Below are 21,600 nucleotides of genomic sequence, written 5' to 3' on the forward strand. Positions count from 1 at the left end.
TTAGATTCAATATATATATATATATATATATATATATATATATAGTATTGGCAAGCTCTTGACTTAATAATCAGAATGATTGCATACGCTATTGAACATAATCCAAACTTCATTGGTTTGGGGAACTTCATGAAGCTCCCTACAAGTGATCTGTCGCACACCCCACCCATTTTGAAAATATTTTCAAGATCACCTGCATCCAAAATTGTGCAGTATTTCATGGAAATGGCATAGAAACGGAATGTTCCAATTAGTTTGTCCTGAATGCACCAAAGACAGCGAATGTGTGAGATTTTCAAAGAGATACTTGTGGAAGACTTGATATGTAATCATTTCATAAGTAAAACAGCAAAGAAGACAAAGATGGAGGAATGTTGTGCTGCTGATGTTAGATGTAAGAGTGACTTAGATCTGCAACCAGCACAAAAATGTGATCACAGGAACTTTTTAATTTGTTACAGGGTTACATAACAGGCAACGTGTACGGCCAGCCGTTTGTGAGACATGAACTGAAGCCCAAGAGCGACGTCGCCTACCCAGCAGCCTCCACCAACTTCATCTACATCTACAACAACGAATTTGAGAAGAGCAGATATGAGTCACCGATCAAGATGTTGAACAGGAGGCAGGCAGAGGAGAAAACGAAATGGCTGAACACGCCAAAGACATACTCCAAGGTGGAGGTAGCTCAACAGTAAGCCAACTGGGGAGAGAAAGGGGAAGACGAGGGCTACAAGACAAAGATACACCTGAGTAGTAGTGACATGTAATTGGTGGTAGGCACATCATCCGTTTGACAGAATCACCCGACACAATCCTTAATTTTGGGCAATTTGGGGACTTTGACAATTCAAGACATCGAAGAGGCACTTGCCAAGGTGATGAAAATGTTTTGATTTTAGCACTTTCCAGAAACAAAAAAATTTAAATCTAAAATGTCCTACAGATGGAATTATCAGAAGTTAGTCATCCTTTGTTTGTTTGCTATTTATTTAGCAAATGTTTGATCTTTTCAGAGGGAGAACAGGGATAGAAGGGTTGTTGGGGGGGGGAAGGGGGAAGCGGGATTGTCACCATTCTGGACAATGTGATCCGGGGCGGTGATTTGTTTCAAATATTGATGGGGTACATTTGCATGGGTGCAGGCGCATAGCAACTTTCATCCCCCAAATTGTTCTCGCGCTTTGTGATATTTTGTATATTACTATCTAAGCGGAGCGCCAGCATCGGTTGGCACGCAGCGTTTAAGAAAATTTCTGGTTTTGATAGCGCCCAGATCACCGAAAATGGCACTTCTCAGGCTTGAAAATGACCAACCAGATGAACACTTTTGCCTGAGAACCAAGTTTTTTCCAAATAGTTTTTTTTTTCATCCATTACATTATTTTAAGATTGACACCAGTCACACATCATGTTGGACCTCACTGCATCTCCTGTGGATCATTGCTTTTGTAGGTAATACTACGTAGCTGCCCACAATACCCGTCAGCCCCACTTTTCGAGGTTTTAAAGCCCATTATTTGTTCAGAATTTGAATAAACAAATTCACTTCAAACATGCCCATAATGTTGCACAAAATATCATCTATGGACAACCAATATAGAAAAAAAACCTTCAACCCCTAACAGACCGGTCAAAATTGCATGAGTAGAGGGAAGTATGATTAAGAATGTTGGTCACGGAATTTTCGAAAATTCAGACACAGTTAATTTATTGGTGAACAAATATTAAAACCTCTTATAACAGCTACTATAAAACTTTGATATCCTTAAAAAAAATACAAAAAAAAAATTGAAGGGGGGGGCGGTCTCCCCCTTTGCCCCCTGGTTACGCTCCTGCGGTTATAAATCGTGTAGGAAACCGGCCAAATGGAAACCCAGTGATTATGCGTCATCCACAACTCTTCTCTCTGGTTACATTTTTCACAGTGGGTAGGTGACAAGGACCCCAAGAGTGGTGATGCAGTCGCTATCACCGATCCACAACAGTTTGCAAGACAGGGACAAGATCATAAGGAGTACAAGAAGAAGGTTTAAACTGTACGTTGATGACAATAAAAACAATGTTATTTCTAATTGATTGTTTTATTTTTGTTATATGTCACCACTTTCTCCTTCCTCTCACTTCTTTCCCATTTTTTCGCCTTTCCCCTAATTCGGTCTTCCGAGGAGTGAATGATGTATCTGGTATGTTATAGAAAAAGTGGTAAAGAAAAAAAAGATAATGTATAAGTGTATCAGTGGGTGTTGCCCTGGATTCGTTGAAGCGGACTCCCCACGTAGGTAGGGTTCTCCCCTTGAGGGAGTGGACTCCCCATTTAGGGAGCCATTTCCACATGTAGGGAGGGTTCACCCAAGAAAGTTTTTTAAGTTGTGCTATTTACTACTTTTGTATTTTTATGGTAGGTTGAAGCGGATGGGTGTATATTTCTTCACGCCCCCGACCCCCTTCCCACCCAGGATCATTTTACACACAGCAGATCATTAGCAAGCCTATAAAATTTGCTGTGAGAACTTTAAACATTCTTAAATCTCTCCTCCTTAGTATCACTATTCACTGTCCTCTTAGTGTTATGTTATGTGTCTTCTTAGTGCTATGTTATGTGTTCTGTCATTCTGACATCTTTGATAGATGTCCCAAAGAGTGTCTGCCGGTGAAGTTTCCGTAACCATATTACCCAGAAATGAAAAATTGATGAGGTCACACCTGCATCCAACAGAACGAGGCATTTAGCACTCATGCCACATGCTCCTTGCAGCTGGTGCCAGGACCGCGGTGGCAAAATGCATGAATTTTTAATGCCTCATCCTTAATGGCAGAGAGACTATGAATAGAAGTGTTATAATGTTACCAACGAGGATGTTGTCTACTCTTTGAATTTCAGATTAGGCAAGAGCGTTTTGGGTATAAGACGCACCCTGGACCCATCTCTGAAGTTCTGGCAGGTATAACTTATGGAGATGCTTGCAGAACACAGGTGCGTTGGAATTTTCCTTGTCTCTGGCCCCCTCTACCTTCCATTCTTCTCCCCACCCCCTCTGCATCTATCTATTGAGTCCACATTCTTAAAGGATATCTCTTGTTTTAGATTATGAAGACCAGAGCCACCCACCTATTTCTGTTTATAGATTGTTTATGATTTGCATAGTAGTATAAAGTATACTGACTAAGTTCGGTAGTATGTCAGCTGATAAGACATTTTGTTTCATGGACAAGACCGTAATAAGTTGGTGTAGGGTTACACAGCAGTTGTACGGGTATGCTACTGTAGACAAGGACAGAATAAAGCGCCCTCGCTACCTGTTGTGTTCTAACGCGTCTCATACCAGCACAACAGTGTCCTGTTTCATTTAAGCTTTTACACTGGTTCGAGAGTAAACCACCTGTATCAGCCCGATGACCCTCTAGTAATATTGTAAACATTGATCAAGATCTAATAATATGGTAAAGTTTGATCAAGGTACCAGTTTACTTAAGAATAGAAAGTCTTTTTTTCTCTGTCTGTAGTTAGGTAATAGCTTGGCTGGCCTATCCCCCAATCCCAACAATTATTTTTATGTTATTTGATTAAGCATTATCTTGACCGCACCTACCAATGGGCTGCCAAAAACTTAAGTATCCTTGCTTAGAAAAATTGTAAAAATCTTCATCATTAATCCAAAACAAGCACTAAGTAATAGAAAGAGAGAAAATAAAAGGGAGGGGGGGGGGGCAATTTTGTTTTATCAATGTGCCTGGTGTGACAGTCGTTAGGATACGATTCATGTGTACTTATTAAAGTGTGGTGAAAATGACGGATGGTCTCGACATTCCTTCCGTTAGGTTCTATGTAAGTAATATCAGTGAATGTACCACAAGAAAGTACATGAGCTACGGGGAAAAGTTAAGATATTAGCCACTCCCCCTCCTCCCCCCCCACCGCACTCCACCCAGTAAAATGTGTGGGTAAATTGACACTGAAGCTAGTACTTGGACATGCCACTTGAGTTGCACTTCATGTTAAAATCAATAGGTTGAACAAACTTCCATTGATAAGATCGAATTAATTGATCAATCTCAACTTACTAAAGCCAGCTTACTCGGAAACAAATATCTTTCAGTTATGGCTTGTTTTGATATTCTTCATTAATGATTACACAAAGTGATTGGTTTTATTTGTAGAAATCATGTCACCTTTAATGTGAGTCATAAATCAATGCTTTGCTTTACTTTTGTTGGTGAACTCGGTTTGATCAGTGCTGTTCTACCCAACCTCTACCCCCACCTATCCCCACCCCCCAAATTGCAATTGTTTTCGGATTGGTTTGACTAGACTCACATGTTTGAAAGACTTGCCTGCAGCTTTTGTTTACTTTTCAATTGAGTGTTTTGTTTTGAAATTATTTTTGAAGTGATATTGTTTTCGTAAGCTTCACTTTCACCCTTTTTTTGCATGAAAAAATGTTTTTATGGTAATGTGTGTATCTTTGCTGAACATCAGAAAGAGAAAAAATACAAGAAGATAATTTCATAATGAAATTATAGTTTAGAGAATTAATACCCAGGAGATTCTCAAAGAATATTATTTTAGATTTGCCAGATTTTCTGAAAACATCGGTTCTGATCCTGCCAGACTCTATGTTTATTGTTCAGTTAAAGTAGCATTCAGCTTGAAAAATCTCAATAAAAACCAAACCATGTATTCCATATAAATACGAACATAATTGATGTTCAAATGATAGAAATTACACAAAGAGGCAGTTTTAACCTCCGACTATGTCCATATTAGCTGTTAGCGTTAGTCTTTACCATGTTTTTACTGTTTCTAGCTTTATTGTTTGGCTAACAATCAGTTTAAAACCAAAAAAAAAAATGGGGAAAGAAGTGCTCCTTTAATCTAAATTGCCTGCATGGAATATAGCTCTACTTTTAGTCAAATTACAGTAGTGCATGTCACCTTTAAACCCTGTCTTTCTTCAATCTCCTTAAACTAGATCCCCCAAAATTGCTTGACTTTCTCTCCAAACTGGGATGTTGCCTCGACCAAAAAGAGGGGAGAAAGAAGAAACTGTTTTCTTTCTTAATTCAGCCATCTTTTCGGGCATTCGCTACAATGATGTGATTTTGCTGTGACGTTGTCACAACGTGTTTCAAGTCTGTATTTACTCTGTCGTTGTAGTTATTGTTGCAAGTTTTGGTTTTCCTTCCCCACTTGGTCGACCAGGATGCGCCACTGTCGGATTCTCGTGACGGTATGTAACCATATGACCATATGTAACCATTTGGGAGGGCGTTGTGGTCAAGTGGTTAAGGCAGTGGACTTGTGATCTAAGGATTACAGGTTTGAGCCCTGGCCAGATCATTGCGTTGTGTCCTTGGGCAAGGCGCTTTATCTCCATTGCCTCTCTTCACCCAGGTGTATAAATGGGGACCTGCGAAGTAACTTGTAAATATAGTTGCGTGCGCCGGTTTGTGGCTGCACCCTATTGGAAGTCCCCCGGGGGACACATGGTTGTGGTGCACTGTGTGTGCCCCAGGAGAGATTGATTGAATTGTGCACACTTTGGTGTGTGGGTGTGACAAGTTACCAATGACCAGGGGTTAAGTTGTAAAGTCGTGTGAGGAGGCATTAGCCTCATACAAGACTGTAAACCTTCAACTTTAACTTTTAACTTTAACCATGCAGCCCAACAGGAATAGGAAATAAATTTAATAACAAAACAAAAACAGTAGCGCATCTTGGGAATAAAAGCAACCGAAATATCATCATTTTGTCACGGTGGATTTATATTGCAGACTTGAGGTTTCCGTATTATCTATGAGGACATTATTAGAACAAACATCAGTAGCAACTGAAGTTCTCTCTCACCCTGTTTACTTCATCCATTTTCATTTTTCTTGGTGGTGAAGGGTGATGGGTGTGGGGAAGTGGGGGGGGGTTAAATGCCACCCTGAATATTTAAAATATGCAAAATTCTTAAAACCACAGAAAGATCAAATGTAAGAGAGGATTAAGATGTCTTACTTTACTTTTCATATAGCAGAAGGGACAGAGGTGATCAGGCTAATTAGCCATGTGAAGTTGCACCTCTTTGGGCGTGGGTTGGAGGGGGAGAAACACCAAGGGTTTCGTACAGAAATATTACATAATATTGCTTTCACCTGGTGGTAATTAGAATTGAATGAAAAGTGTAGTATGTTAAATGCTACTTCACAAAATTGATTGATCTTTTAGCTTTCAATTCAGACCATTGTCTCTGAAATGCTCTCGCAACCGATTCTCCATTCAGTGATAAAAGGACATCTGGATTCAACTTTAAGTCTCTGCTTGTTTGTTTGTTTCTGTCCTCTCTAAATATGAAAGTCTCAATATCTGTCCCATCCATGTTTTGCCATGCCAAGCATCATATATTTACGGACTAATTGCACCCATTTCGACGGTGCTGAAGTAAAACTCATAAGAGTGTTTTTAGGGAACTATCCAGTAGCTACTTGACCCGACTGTCAACTTATTTTCTATGGTTTCAATTTTTTCTTTAAATCCATTGGGATATGGGTATTTTGAGTTTTTCATATGACATAAACACAAACAAAACTGTTGGTCATGAATACAGTAGCACACAGCTCCTCTGTTTTTACTTACATTTCAAAACTGAGTAAATTGGTTGGTTTTATAACTTGCCTTGTAGTTGTGTTCTGATGAATATCCTTCATTGTTTGTACTTACTTTCATGTGATATTTAGGTATAAAGCCCCATTATGCCTTCCATTATAAACACGAACAAACTGTTCCCTAACCCTATTTTGGTAACATTGTGTAGATAATAAGCAGACAATCTTGTAGGTGCATTGTTTGCCAACTATTTTGGCCGAATCTCAGAGGACGAGCGAGAATAGAAACCTCCAAAACATTGTGATTCAGACCGAGTCCAGATGGAATGCATAGTGAGACTTTAACATCAAAGGACAAGATGTACAGTGACCTTTGAGTTAATGTTATATATTCTTTGATGGTGTGATATTCCTTTTATTACGCTTATATTTCTTACATCATGGTGAAGCATGTAAGACCTACCTTTATAATCCCCACCGGTTTCATACACAGTGTATCAAAGACTGGAACAGTATGAACTATCTTTCTAACTGTTTCCATTCATTTAAAAGATAGTACAGTATTCAAATTTGGTGGCCTTTACTGTAGAGTTGTTTACTCTGTTGTTCACTCTGATAGTTGAGTATAATTAAGTTACATAATATATGCTGCAAGACACTTGGGGCGATATTTTATGAAGGAAGTACGTTCCTTTGTAGCAACTTGTTCTGTTGCTATATGATCTAACTGTTAACAATGAATTATTTGACAACCTGTAGGCTTTATTTTCACACTCAAATGAGTACTTATTAATGATTACCCACATTGTTGATTATTATAGATGTGATTGAACACACAATATCACAACCTAATTGAAAGGCTTGTATTAATATACATATCTCTCTCCAGAGGCGATCCAGTTCACTGTACTTTCATCAAGGGATGTCATTTTCTTATCATGTTTTCAGTTTTAGTACTTTTATCTTTTATGTTACTGTTTAATTATCATTCAATTATGGTGTGTATGTATGCTGTTGATAAATAAAAAGGATTCCAGCTTCCACGGAGTGGTAAAATAAATGGCTGTCCTTTGAGTTTCTTACAAAGCTAAGATTTATATCAGAGCAGTAACATTATGTAAATGTGGTTTTCTGTTTCTTAATCTTGGCGTCCAATTGCACTACACATCCAACAAGTGCAGATACCCCCTCCCCCCACTCCAAAGATAAGAATGGGGTTACACGGCCCTTGTAATAATAATAATGAGCAGTTATTATTACAAAGCTTAACCAAACACAAATGCGGGAGAAGCCCGCACACGCGTATGGATCACAACTTACACTACGGGTGGCTTCCAATTCAACATTTTATATAAAATTTAGAAACTCATTTCAGATGGGAAAACTGTAGACTAGCTGCTCTTGGATGATAAACCCACCTTACATAGAACATCCTGATTGCCAAACCTAATTGCTTCAAATGCCATTGCCTTTATCCACTCGATCACAGCACCATGTGGTTCATCCTAGATGAAACCTGGCAGAGGGAGGGGGGGGGGGCACCTAAGATACAGTTACAGCAACTGAAGTAGATATAACTATTGATTCTACTAAAATTTAGCAAACCTCTACTTTACCCAACCTCTACTTCAAGACATGCATAAGGAACAGATGCTCTAGAACTCTGCACAAAAAGGTAAGACTACTTTAAGAACAAAACCTCTACATGGATCACAGAAACAGTGAATTTCATTTAATACCTTCATTTATATTGGAGAATGGGTTAAAAATTCAAACAATTTATCTAAAAAATCTCAAATGTGACATTTTATCACAAAATTCAAGCAGTTTTTGCCAAAATTTGTTGTATCTGAAAATGTTCATGCAGCTAGCTAAACAATTTTAGGCTGACATTTTTATGTCAAGATTCGCCCAAGAGTCCCCCTCAAAAAGTGTAAATTATTATCTTTAGAATGTCTGTCCCATGGATACGCCAGACCTACACCCTCGCCCCCCCCCCCCAGGTTGATCCTGACAGTAGGCCTACTGTCCCGCCTAGGCCTAATGCCAGACCAACCCATTCGGGTAATGATATATTGGTCATTAAAACAACTTTTCTGACGAGATTCGCAGCGAACTCAATAAATTATCTTGACCAACATGTTTAATGACCTTAGGCCTATGTTATGAGACCATTTGAATTGTTTCGTTGTAAATGTAATGATTTCAAATGGATATGCATCTAGCATGTCATTGCTAGTTTTTTTTTTTTTCAATTAATACGTTGATGCGGTGTTTGTCCCACATGGCTTGCCATAGACGCACACGGTCGTGGTCAAAGCAACGAGGTAAATGAATCATCAGATTCATTTACCTCGTTGGGTCAAAGGTTAAGCAACGGAGCGCGAATTATGATCTGTATATAAAGCTCACGAAAGGTTACACGAGCAGTGCAGTTCGCTTCCTGGCAGCCGTTGGCTAACAATTCATACGTAATTGTAATTTGTAGCCTATTCTGTATGGGGGTAACTGCCAAAGAATGTGCATGGCAGATATATTCGCCAGCTCGAAAGTTGTGTATTAGTTTTGTGGAGCAAGTTAGTACTTCACATTGTTTGAGTCAGCGAGCGTGAGAAATTACGCTAGCCTATCATATAATAGTATCGCTTAGGCCTAACGATAGGCTAGCTCACGTAGGCACTGGCGTCTATACTAGTTGGAATACTAGTTGGAATCTAGGCCTAATATGATATTCACTAGACAATTAACGTAAGTAAAGTAAGTCACTTTATATCTTCCGACAAAATACTAGGCCTAGCTGGTTGGGCCTAATTACCTTTCTGGTTAAGGCTAGCCTAGGCCTAAATGTCTTTAAATTCCTACCAGAGTAGCCTACCATAGCCTAGGCTATGCCATCTAGCACTTAACACTAACAGTAACACATCCTCAAGAAACTAACTCGCAGCCGGACAAATTAGCTTAGGATGAAAGCTCTCTCTCTTTCCTTTTTTTTTTTTTTTCCATCATGAAAGGCAAGGCCGCTGGTTTCTTCTCCAACTTTCAAGGATAGAAACGATAGTTTCCTCCCTGAAATTATTTTTAGGGGTTGAAACCAACGTTTTTCAGGGGAGGAAAGAAAGACGGCTTGGCTGTGGAAAGAATTAATTTAGGTATAGTGAAGCAACTGTACGTAGTAAATGTGTCTTGTGATTTAGGAGAGTTTGGTGAAAGAAAGGAACATATTTCAAAGAGACACTTTTACTTGTAGTAATTGAAGAAATTGGTAAATAGGAAAACAAGGAGAGGAACCAAGGAGGGCATACTTACTGTATAGGCTAAATTGTCTATGTTATTTCATTCCCACAATGAATGCCATACAAGCAAACAACCCATTACCACTATGAATTCCATGCATGTAAATTACCCCATGTTCGCATACAATCCTATGCAAACAATCCGGCCTATTCACAAACATTTTTTATCTTCCAATCACTGAACAGTTACACAAGGAAGATACCTGGTCACATTTTCTATTTTCATACTATCACAACTTTCTTTAGCTTACTCTACAAGAATATGCAGTCTAGAGCCTACAGAACAACAGTCTCCTCCCTTGAAAATAGTATGTTAGTTTCCTTATCCATGTTATTTTTCACCCTTAACTTTACCTTTCTCCCTTTAAATCTTTTCTTACCAGGGATGTAAGTCTTCCGTATTTTTACGGAAATCCGGTTTTTTTTTCAGGGATGTAAGTCTTCCGTATTTTTACGGAAATCCGTTTTTTTTTTTAATTCCAATGAAGTTCCACAAAATTGTACAAATATCAAAGACACAACGCGGCAAAAATGCCTGGCCCGTTGCAGCAAGCTAACTTCAATTTTCACTCATCGATCAACCAAAATACCATTTCCTGTTACACATCGCATTGCACTGTACAACATTGTGTGTGCCATGTGAACATCGTTGCGTACGTGCGAACTTCAAATCGCCATAGCTCATTTATGTCGTTGAAAAACCTTGCCTAATTCACGTTGATTCGTAACTGCGGGTGCTCGACATAAGTTTCGGAAATAACGCTTGTGATATTTGTGAGCGGCTAAATCTACGGGATACGCATATGATAGTCGATATTCGTGATTGCTTTCAAATGTGAGACTGTTTTTTATTCCGGATTTCGCTGCGACGTATTCGTTACTTGGAGCTAGCCTAACATAACGATAGTGTGTAAGTAGTCAGAACTAGGGGTATGATGTGTTAGCGCTAATACTTTTGAGCTAGCCTAACATAACGATAGTGCGTAAGTATTCAGAGCTAGGAGTAGGATGCGTTAGCACGACATTCCCACCGGTGTGAAGTTAGATACTTATTCCCCGTTCCTCGTTCGACATTCGCGAATGAGTAACTGCTACCGATTCAGTTACGTATTCGACAATGGTATCGACGTAACACCTCTGGCAAGACAAAAGCTTTCTTACAAGATGTTCAACATATGGTCGTGGAAAGAGGTTTATCTATGGCCCATGGGTCATATGAACTCTAATGACTATGTAGAAGGGTACCATAATGCATCTTGCCCGGTCCAAATAGTTTTTGACCAACTAAAATGACGAGTACTTCATCAGCTGTTAAATTAATGTAAAAGAATTACTTTAGGCCCTAATCAAGACTAGCACGCCTTGGACCACCTTACCAATGGGTCATATGAATTCTTAACACATTGTAGAAGGATACCATAATGCGTCTTGCCCGGTCCAAAGAGTGCTTGACCAATTAAACTGACCATTAAATCAACATTTTTTTTAAATAAATGTAACGGGAACTGAAATCAAAACATTTGGGCCCTAATCAAATCCAGCACGCCTTGGACCGCCCAACCAATGGGTCGTGGGAAGTCTGAGGACCTTGTAGAAGGGTAACATAATGCGTCTTGCCCGGTCCAAAGAGTGCTTGACCAATTTAAATGACCATTAAATCATTACTTCTTCATTGAGTGTGACAGGACCACGAAAAAGCTTTGGGCCCTAATCCATGCAGCACGCCTTGGACCACCTAACCAATGGGTAACATTAACTCTAAGGACATTGTAGAAGAGTACCATAATGCGTCTTGGGCCCTAATCCATGCAGCACCTTTGGACCACCTAACCAATCAGTAACATGTACTCTAAGGACATTGTAGAAGATTACCATAATGCGTCTTGCCCGGTCCAAAGCGTGCTTGACCAATTTAAATGACCACTAAATCATTACTTCTTTAATGAGTGTAACGGGACCACGAAAAGCTTTGGGCCCTAATCCATGCAGCACGCCTTGGACCACCAAACCGATGGTTAACATGAACTCTAAGGACATTGAAGAAGAGTACCATAATGCGTCTTGCCCGGTCCAAAGAGTGCTTGACCAATTAAACTGACCATTAAATCAACATTTTTTTTAAATAAATGTAACGGGAACTGAAATCAAAACATTTGGGCCCTAATCCAAGCAGCACGCCTTGGACCACCAAACCGATGGTTAACATGAACTGTAAGGACATTGTAGAAGAGTACCATAATGCGTCTTGCCCGGTCCAAAGAGTGCTTGACCAATTTAAATGACCACTAAATAATTACTTCTTTAATGAGTGTAACGGGACCACGAAAAGCTTTGGGCCCTAATCCACGCAGCACGCCTTGGACCACCTATCCAATGGGTAAAATTAACTCTAAGGACATTGTAGAAGAGTACCATAATGCGTCTTACCCGGTCCAAAGAGTGCTTGACCAATTTAAATGACCACTAAATCATTACTACATTATCGAGTGTAACGGGACCACGAAAAAGCTTTGGGCCCTAATCCAAGCAGCACGCCTTGGATCACCAAACCGATGGTTAACATGAACTCTAAGGACATTGCATAAGAGTACCATAATGCGTCTTGCCCGGTCCAAAGCGTGCTTGACCAATTTAAATGACCATTAAATAATTACTTCTTTAATGAGTGAAACGGGACCACGAAAAAGCTTTGGGCCCTAACCCATGCAGCACGTCTTGGATCACCAAACCGATGGTTAACATGAACTCTAAGGACATTGTAGAAGAGTACCATAATGCGTCTTGCCCGGTCCAAAGTGTGCTTGACCAATTAAACTAACCACTAAATCATCACTTCGTTAATGAATGTAAATGGACCTGCAAAAATCTTTAGGCCCCAGTCAAGACCAGCACGCCTTGGACCACCTAACCAATAGGTCACAGGAAGTCCAAGAACATTGTAGAACGGTACCATGATGCGTCTTGCCCGGTCCAAAGAGTGCTTGACCAATTTAAATGACCACTAAATCATTACTTCGTTAATGAATGTTAATGGACCTGCAAAAATTTTTAGGCCCCAGTCAAGACCAGCACGCCTCGGACCACCCAACCAATTGGTCATATGAATTCTAAAGACATTGTTGAAGAGTTCCATAATGCGTCTTTCCCGGTCCAAAGAGTATTTGACCAATACAAACGACTAATGCACAATCATTATCCAGTACATTCATCAATATCTTCCTTTTTTGAATTTCAACTCTACGTCTGTACCAGTGTGGTGATACAAAACAAAAGCAACAACTTTGGCTCGCAAGTTTAATGCTAATTGGTGCTTTACAATCATCAGCATACAAAGGTTCCTTCCCATTCCGGAGAAACACACGCGCACTCTTTTTTTTTTTTTTTTTTTGGGGGGGGGGGGGAACCTTAGCGCAACTACATTTTCAGAATGAAGTGATTTCTGTAGACTGGCAACGAACTGAAAACGTTTTTGTTTTAATTATTCGTTCATAGAACTTAATTTTATTTCTTTTATTCATTTCACCCGTCAACCCTTTACAGATTTTAAAGAACAGAGAAGTGTTCTTGCCTCTCTTCTTGAAAGTGGTTTTGAACGCTTTAACCCCCTTAGTAGATTCTGAAAGATTCCACTGCTACATTCTAGAGCTGACCATGGAGCTATAAACAGACAATCAGTCATCTCGGGTCAAGCGGAGATAAACTAACTTTAATAGTTTATTTAGCAAAATAGTCTTCAAGTGAAATAGGTCTACCCAGACATATATTTTATGCCGAAATCCCTTTCTGATTTATTTATGATCTCCATTAGCCATAGTTGGTAATGTACTAATGAACCATCCAAGTTACGCTATAGTGCCATTCTATGCATTTTGATTTTATCGTGTTACCATGCATGTGCTTGCTCTTTCTCTTAGCGATTTTTCAATAGAAAGTTTCTCTTGGAGTGTAGAAGGCAGATCCACCATAAGAAGTCTCACTGGGTTTATTCCAACTAAACATAGACCAGAGTTAGTGTGATTTTTTAGTTGATTTCCTTTCATTCAGTTGTACCTAAATATTAATTATAACTTCCATAATCTAGCCAGGGACGTCGCTAGAGGGGGGTGTGGGGTGTCTCACCCCCCCCCCCCCCCACCAATCTTGGTAAAACTGACGATAGTTGGAAAATTTTAGTGCGACAGTCGGAATTTCCGACCGTCGCACTCTAATTTTTCCGACTGGCGCACTCTAATTTTCAAATATTCTTGTAGTGACCTAAAATTTTCGGTCAAAATTGACCTTGAATCAGTCATATTTACTACGATTTCCTTGTCACAATGAGAAATTGTATCTCACGATGTTTATACTCCACCATACAAAACTTCGTATGATTTTGAATACTCTAAAAACCAGAATGCAAAATGCATTGAGGTTTCGATGACTTTAATGCACTAGACTTCTGCTTGTTAGTATAACCAGAACTAGCTGTTACAATAACACTATGACATGCTAACACAGGTCAGTCTACTGTACGTGGTTATACACACCTCCATCAAAAGCAATAGGGTTCTTGTACTCAATGTTATGAATCCACACACCAAGTATTACAAAACCAAACCAAATCTCTTAATAACTTCGCACATTAGGGTTGCAGAGGAGTCCACTTATGGACAAGTTAGATTGGAATATGCCCACGAAACTTCAAAGAATCAACTTGAAAGAAGCTAATACAGGTCACTGGAGGTCAACCTGAGGTCAAAGGTCACCCAAATGCAGTTCGACCATTGTATTACAATAGCGTAACTCTCAACCCTGTCAGTGGTAGTTTCACAAGTTATCGGGAAAAAAACACATTTTGACCCATAAATGACCTTGGATCACATCACGGTTATTTTGGAAAATGTGTCCCTACTTCATTCACAACTTGTCCTAATATACCAGCCATGTCAGACTTCGTGACTAGAAGTTGTTGCAATAATTAGCAAAGTTGCGAGTTTTTGGCACATAATCAACCTTGGATGACCTAATGGTTTTTATCAAAAATGTTCCTCTTGATGATGTGCACTCTGTCCTAAAATCCCAACCTTGATGGACATTTGGTTCTCACGTTATTGCAAAAATACTAGTTTTTGAACCCTAATTGACCTTTGTTGACCTTGGACCATATTACCGTTATGTTTTGAAATGATCCCTTACCCCATTCACAACTAGTCCCAAAATATCAACCATGTCGGACCCTGTCAGTGGTAGTTTCACAAGTTATTGAGGGAAAAAACACATTTTGACCCATAAATGACCTTTGGTGACCTTGGATCACATCACGGTTATTTTGGAAAATGTGTCCCTACTCCATTCACAACTTGTCCTAATTTACCAGCCATGTCAGACTTCGTGACTAGAAGTTGTTGCAAAAGTTAGCATAAGTTGGGAGTTTTTGGCACATAATCAACCTTGAATGACCTTGGATGACCTGATGGTTTTTATCAAAAATGTTTCTCTTGATGATGTGCACTCTGTCCTAAAATTTGTTTGGCCTACAATGTACACACATAATGTTATTGCTAGAAATGTATCAAAACCAACCTTTGGCCCCTCATAACTTGAGAACTGGGTGTCCGATTGAAGCGGGAGTTGGTTTCCTATATTCAGCACAAAAAGCTCTATCATATGTCAGCAATTTTTTAAACTTATCTTTGTTCTATTTTGTTTTGCCCCGTATCTCCTAAAATGAGCATATTTTTTAAGATTTGACCTTTTGACCTCGCAGTCAGATGTAGTTTGACACGCTGATTCCAAAAAGCAACATGACAAGTCTGTGCGACCATCCTAACTGTACTTATTAAAAAACAAAAACATTGACCTCTGATAACTTCGCACACGAAGGTCGCACAGGGGTCAACTATGGACCATTTTGATCGGAAGGTGCCTTTGACATCCGATTATGGCCACGAAAATTCAAATAACCCAAAAAACTGATAAAGGTCACCGGAGGTCAACCTGAGGTCAAAGGTCACCTAGATGCGAGTCGACTCCCTGATTACACTAGCGCAACTCCCAACCTTCACGGACATTTGGTTCTCAAGTTATTGCAAAAATACTAGTTTTTGACCCCTGATTGACCTTTGTTGACCTTGGATCACATGACCGTTATGTTTGGAAATGATCCCTTACCCCATTCACAACTGGTCCCAAAATATCAACCATGTCGGATCCTGTCAATGGGAGTTATTGCTTGTTTTAATATTTTGGTTTTTGGCCTCTAACTGACCTTTGGTGACCTTCACAGGCAACACAAAAAATAGGGCACATCTACTCAATGTAGTACTCATATACACCAAATATTAGATTGGTCCAAGCTTCCCTACTTGAGATACCGTGTTTACAAGCCAGGCGTCACACACACACATACATACATACATACTCACATACACACGCTCTCTGCCTGCATGAATGCATAGTTTACGATTTCATCGAAACCAAAAATGCCTAATAGAACCATCAGGGGTTGCAACTTTGAACTTCTCCACCTCAGGGTAGATAATAACATGTAAATCAGTTGCGCCCACCAAAATAAGCTCCACCTAGCGGATAAAAGCGATACGGAAGCTTCGTGTGGACTTTTATATAATGAAAGTCTTAATAGCTGTTTCTTTCTACAAAAAGGATGTATTTATTTAAGAGTCTGTTGAAAACAATTTACTTATGACTCTTATGGACCCGTTTATTTATTTTAAATAATGTTAAGTACACTGTGTATTATTTTCAGAAACATTTATGGACAATTTGGGTGTTTCTCGGGGTTAAAACTCCACCTCGATTTTTTCCAAAATATTGCGATAACTTATGACTAATGGAACCGTTTACTTATTTTAGACGACTGTGTTAAACACACAATGTAGTAATTTCAGCTACATTGATGGACAATTAGGGTGTTTCTCGGGGTTAAAACTCAGCTCCACCTCAGGGTAGCTCAGTAACGCGATTGATTTTGGAAAATTCAAAACTTCGATTTTTGACCAAATTTAATACATTTTTACGAAAAATTGCGATAACGTATGACTCTAATGGACCCGTTTATTAATTGTAGACTATGTTCAATACACTATGTAGTAATTTCAGCTACATTGATGGACAATTAGGGTGTTTCTCGGGGTTAACACTCAGCTCCACCTCAGGGTAGCTCAGTAACGCGATTGATTTTGGAAAATTCAAAACTTCGATTTTTGACCAAATTTAATACATTTTTACGAAAAATTGCGATAACGTATGACTCTAATGGACCCGTTTATTAATTGTAGACTATGTTCAATACACTATGTAGTAATTTCAGCTACATTGATGGACAATTAGGGTGTTTCTCGGGGTTAACACTCAGCTCCACCTCAGGGTAGCTCAGTAACGCGATTGATTTTGGAAAATTCAAAACTTCGATTTTTGACCAAATTTAATACATTTTTACGAAGAATTGCGATAACGTATGACTCTAATGGACACGTTTAGTTTTTGTTTTTGGTCGACTGTGTTAAATACACTTTGTAGTAATGTTAGCCACATTTATGGATATTTTTGGTGTTTCTCGGGGTTACAACTGTTTTTTATAATATTTTTTTTACAAAAACAAACAAAGAAAACAGCGATGAAGTATAATTTAACCAGAATATATCGTTATCAAAATGTATGTAACTTTCACTGTATTAATTCATCACCTTTCCACCATCCAAGAAATAATGACTGAAATTTCACAAATCAACAGTGCGAGAACGATACTGATTATAAAAAGTTGCAGAGACTATACCAAGTGGAATACGTGCACTAAACTCACCTCACTGCTTCTAATTTTTTCCGAGTTTCGTATTAAATGTTTCTTATTTTGAAAGGTTCGAAAAAATTTAATTCCGAGTCAGGTGTGTCAGTTCATCAAGTAAAGCTGTACATTTGCGAAATTGCCCTTCAGTAGTTGTGCCACCCCCACCCCCAACATTTCTGGAAATGTAACTTTGCCCCCTTACGTAAAATACAGCCAAAGCAATGAGCAAAAGAAGATTCCTACATTCTGCAACAAAAAGATACCTTGACACCTTAAAGTAATATGGAACAGTTTTAATGCATACTAACCGACCACAACTCGATTAAATAATTTAATTTAATCGTAACCTGTTCCTGCTACTTTCAGGTAAGTAAAAATATTGCAATTGGATAGCCAACTATGAATACACCGTGTCACCTAAACCAGGACCATTATGTTTAAGCTCTTCCTCCTGTGCAGTAGAAGAAACAAGCTTGAAGGACAGTGTCAAATCAGTACTACATGCTAGCATGTGGTCCCTGTGGCCTGCTATGCTGACTGCAGGCAACCTCCTGCCCAGTGGCGGAGCTAGGGGTATTGGTCAGAGGGGGCGAGAATGGTCTGTAGGGGCGCTTTCAACACTATCTAAGCGGAGCGCCACCACAGGTTGGCGCGGAGCGTAGAGAATTTTTTTCAGTAAAGATACTCTCTAGATCGCCGGAAATGACCCTTTCCGGGCCTTGCTAGTTTGCAGATAAACGAAGAATAAATAGCCGTTAGAGCATTTTGTCAGAAAATTACAGCAAGAAAATGTGACAAATGTCAATAGGTAGATGGGAGCGCAATAAAAAAGTCAATAATCGTGAATAAGTAAAAAGTGTTAAAAAGCTGAAAAGGGCGCCAGCAGTCCACTTGAGTCCGTCAGGGGGGGGGTGCATTTGCCCCCCTGAAAATATGGACGCTCCGCCACTGCTTCTGCCAGTAGAAAATGAAAAAGACAGTTGACTGCAGAAGGAAAACCAAGGAAAGGGTGCCAATAAGACAAAATACAGGGACCATGTAAGAAATGTTTAATGCTAACACTAACACAGTAGCTATGTTGCACCAATTTACCTTTGTTTATGGAAGTACTGGCTTTTATAATAAAAAACTTAATAAAAAAACAAATCAAACAAAGCTTATTATAACTATGTGTGAAATTGAGATGTTACCACATTGCAATGTGAAGAAGTATGTTGACATCCATTCAAGTTAACCAGAATGTAAAAATACATTGTGGTTTTGATGATATGGTATGAGTATCTTCTTTAATGAATATGACACCTGAACTTGTACAGCATTGTGGTCATTGTGGTTAATGGCGAAACTTGTCGGCGGACGAATGTCCAATATTGAAGAAATCCAGCTCCCAACTCGATGATTTCCACTTCAGAGGTCTACTACTAATGAATGTCCAAGTTGTGCTTGCAGCCTGTAATCCTTGGATTCCTGTCCTTGGGTAACTCAGAGGCCACAATAAGTAGTGCTGACTGGCACAGAACCAAAGACGGCTACACAACGATGGACGACTACGAAGCCGGTAAACTTGTGACAATTCCACTAATATAAAGACAGCTATAACTCTACTGTCAAACTAAGTGAGTATTTACTCACAATGGAATTGTAGGATTCACTTGAGCGAGATGTTATTAAACTCCTGGAGCCACGATGGTTAAAACTTTTTGATCTCCAATTATCAGGTGCTTATATAGCATTTCCACAAGTCCAGAAAGATCTTGCAATGTCCATCCATTCTAGACGCATCCTAGCTCCAGCTCAGTTCAACCAATCCAAAAGGTCACTTCACCTTTCCAGGAAATCCTCACCTAGTGTTCTAAAAATAGCACAGGGGATGTCCCCTTTGCAGCACTCCAATGTTCTAGCATGTTCAAATGTGTTCTGTGTTGAATGATCTAAATTATTCTCAAATGTTCTAACCCTTCTAGAAGCTTCTCAACTTTTCCAAATATTCTACACACACCAGATATGCACACACACCAGGCATTTCTATACTATGATTCTTAGATTAATTTATAATATTCTAAAATATTGATTTATATATAATACATCTATTTGTTGCAAAAATCATACAAATTATTGAGATTACTTAGGGGTCTGTAACAATGTATTTAGAATGACAGCTATATGATATATCCGAGCTTTAATGCTGACAGACTTCAATCTAATCACTCCTGGCACACTGAAGCATCAACATGCCCCCTGCGGTGTTTCTCATAGGAGCTGCCACAATCCGCCACACAACTACAAGTACAAGTTACCTCACAGGTGCATGTTTAAAGTCCTGGGAAGAGACAAGCAATCAAGTTTAGGTGTCTTACCCAAGGACACACAAACGCAATGACCACGACAGGACTCGACCACAGCCCATCTTCTTAACCACTTGGCCATCAATTTCAATATAAGAATTCAATATAAATATAAAACGAAATGTAGAAACTGTTCAAATTAGAAATACTCTGGTCTCATAGCTCCCGTCTCACATAATTCATCTGTGTTGTGTTTGATAAAATGTTGGAACATTGGCTAAATAAGTCCTGAAAAGAAAAGAAAAAACAAAAGCAGAAGAAGAAGGCAAACAAACCTTAAAGCTACTAACAAAACCAGAGCTTCATAAACATATGTTAGCACCCGATTTTCAAATGTCCAAAATTTCAAGAAAACAAATTTGGTACTATCTCCTTTATTGGAACTTATAGCAGAACTTTTCAAGTAGTGGGACTGTGTAGTACTTGACTACACTGAAGTGGGGAATCGAGCCTGTGTGAACAAAATCTTCTAGGGTATGAATGAAGGTTAAGGAGAGTAACACAAGTTGACTTTATGTTACTTATATCCAATTTTAGATTTTCTGTGGCAAAACCAATTTCCAACATTCCAATTCATTCAAGTTATAACACCTTTGCTTGCCCTGTTTATGCATATGAAGCACACAGTGAAGTGCACATAATCTGCCAATGGAATTGAACCACTTGTAGAAAGTACTTCTACATCACCAGAACAGATTTTACTGCATCACTGAGTCAATATAAAAAGTAAAAAGTTAGTGAACAAATTGAACTCATTAATATGTGTACTTAACCCATTTCAAATGTTTACAACAGGCTCAATAACACCTGCCATGGTATTCTTCCAAACTGACATGATATGGATGTCATACAATTTTTTTCTTGTAACAGGTACTGCACTATCATCTACCTTGCTGACAGGTACAGTAGCAAAACATCACTGACGTGTTGACACTGAAATACCTGATTTCCAAATTATTGTCCTTTTGGCAATGTTTGAAAGAGTCATAACTAGGAACAAAACAACATTCATGGCCTGTATCTCTGTTTATGTTCAGATCAAGTTGTGTTGATAGTTCTGGAAGACATTCCCTACAGGCATGAACAAAAATATTCTGCTGCATTATGTTTGTAAACAGAAGGAATGCTTGTTTATGCTTTGATCCAAGTTCGGAATTTGCTCATACATTGTGAAATAGCCAAAATTTGGGAAAAGGAAACATGTATTTATTGGGACAGTGTGAGTGTAGACATTGTTCTCCTTCATTGACTTTTGTTCGGTATAGTACACACAACAGGTGCAGGAAGAATGTGCAGCAAGAGTGTTAATACATCCTGACTACGGGGGTGGTACAGTAAGTTATACACTATAAACAGTTGCAGCAGGAATATACTCGAACTCAAGGGTACGAATGGGTAATTATCTTTAATTCAGTATTATTTTTCACCAGTATTCAAGGTTTATTTTGGATGTACTTGGTATTTCGATATCTTCGTTAATGGCAAATTTCAATACCGTTGGTGTGGATATCAAAGAAAAAGGGTTTATTTGGATATATCGATTTACCGACGCACCCTACAGTGAAGTCACGAGTATTTATTATTA

The 21,600-nt window shown here is 39.0% G+C and overlaps 1 protein-coding gene across 37 annotated transcripts in view; it reads left to right on the top strand.

Moving 5' to 3' along the window:
• LOC139959375 (gamma-adducin-like) overlaps positions 1 to 21,600 on the top strand; it is a 75,289-nt gene that overhangs the window by 27,143 nt on the left and 26,546 nt on the right. For 35 of the 37 annotated variants that reach the window (XR_011790071.1, XR_011790072.1, XR_011790059.1 and 32 more), the window contains 3 exons: positions 462 to 878; positions 1,929 to 2,039; positions 2,885 to 2,977. Coding sequence is in view for 2 of the 37 variants with exons in the window: in XM_071956938.1 (XP_071813039.1) it covers positions 462 to 698 (237 nt within the window). In the remaining 35 variants the exon portion in view is untranslated. Of the gene's footprint in view, positions 1 to 461; positions 879 to 1,928; positions 2,040 to 2,884; positions 2,978 to 10,130; positions 10,193 to 21,600 lie in introns of all 37 variants that reach the window. The other 2 variants (XR_011790038.1, XM_071956937.1) reach the window with 2 other exon arrangements.

The sequence above is a fragment of the Apostichopus japonicus genome, chromosome 19 (genome assembly GCF_037975245.1).
Source record: "Apostichopus japonicus isolate 1M-3 chromosome 19, ASM3797524v1, whole genome shotgun sequence".
NCBI lineage: Eukaryota > Metazoa > Echinodermata > Holothuroidea > Aspidochirotida > Stichopodidae > Apostichopus > Apostichopus japonicus.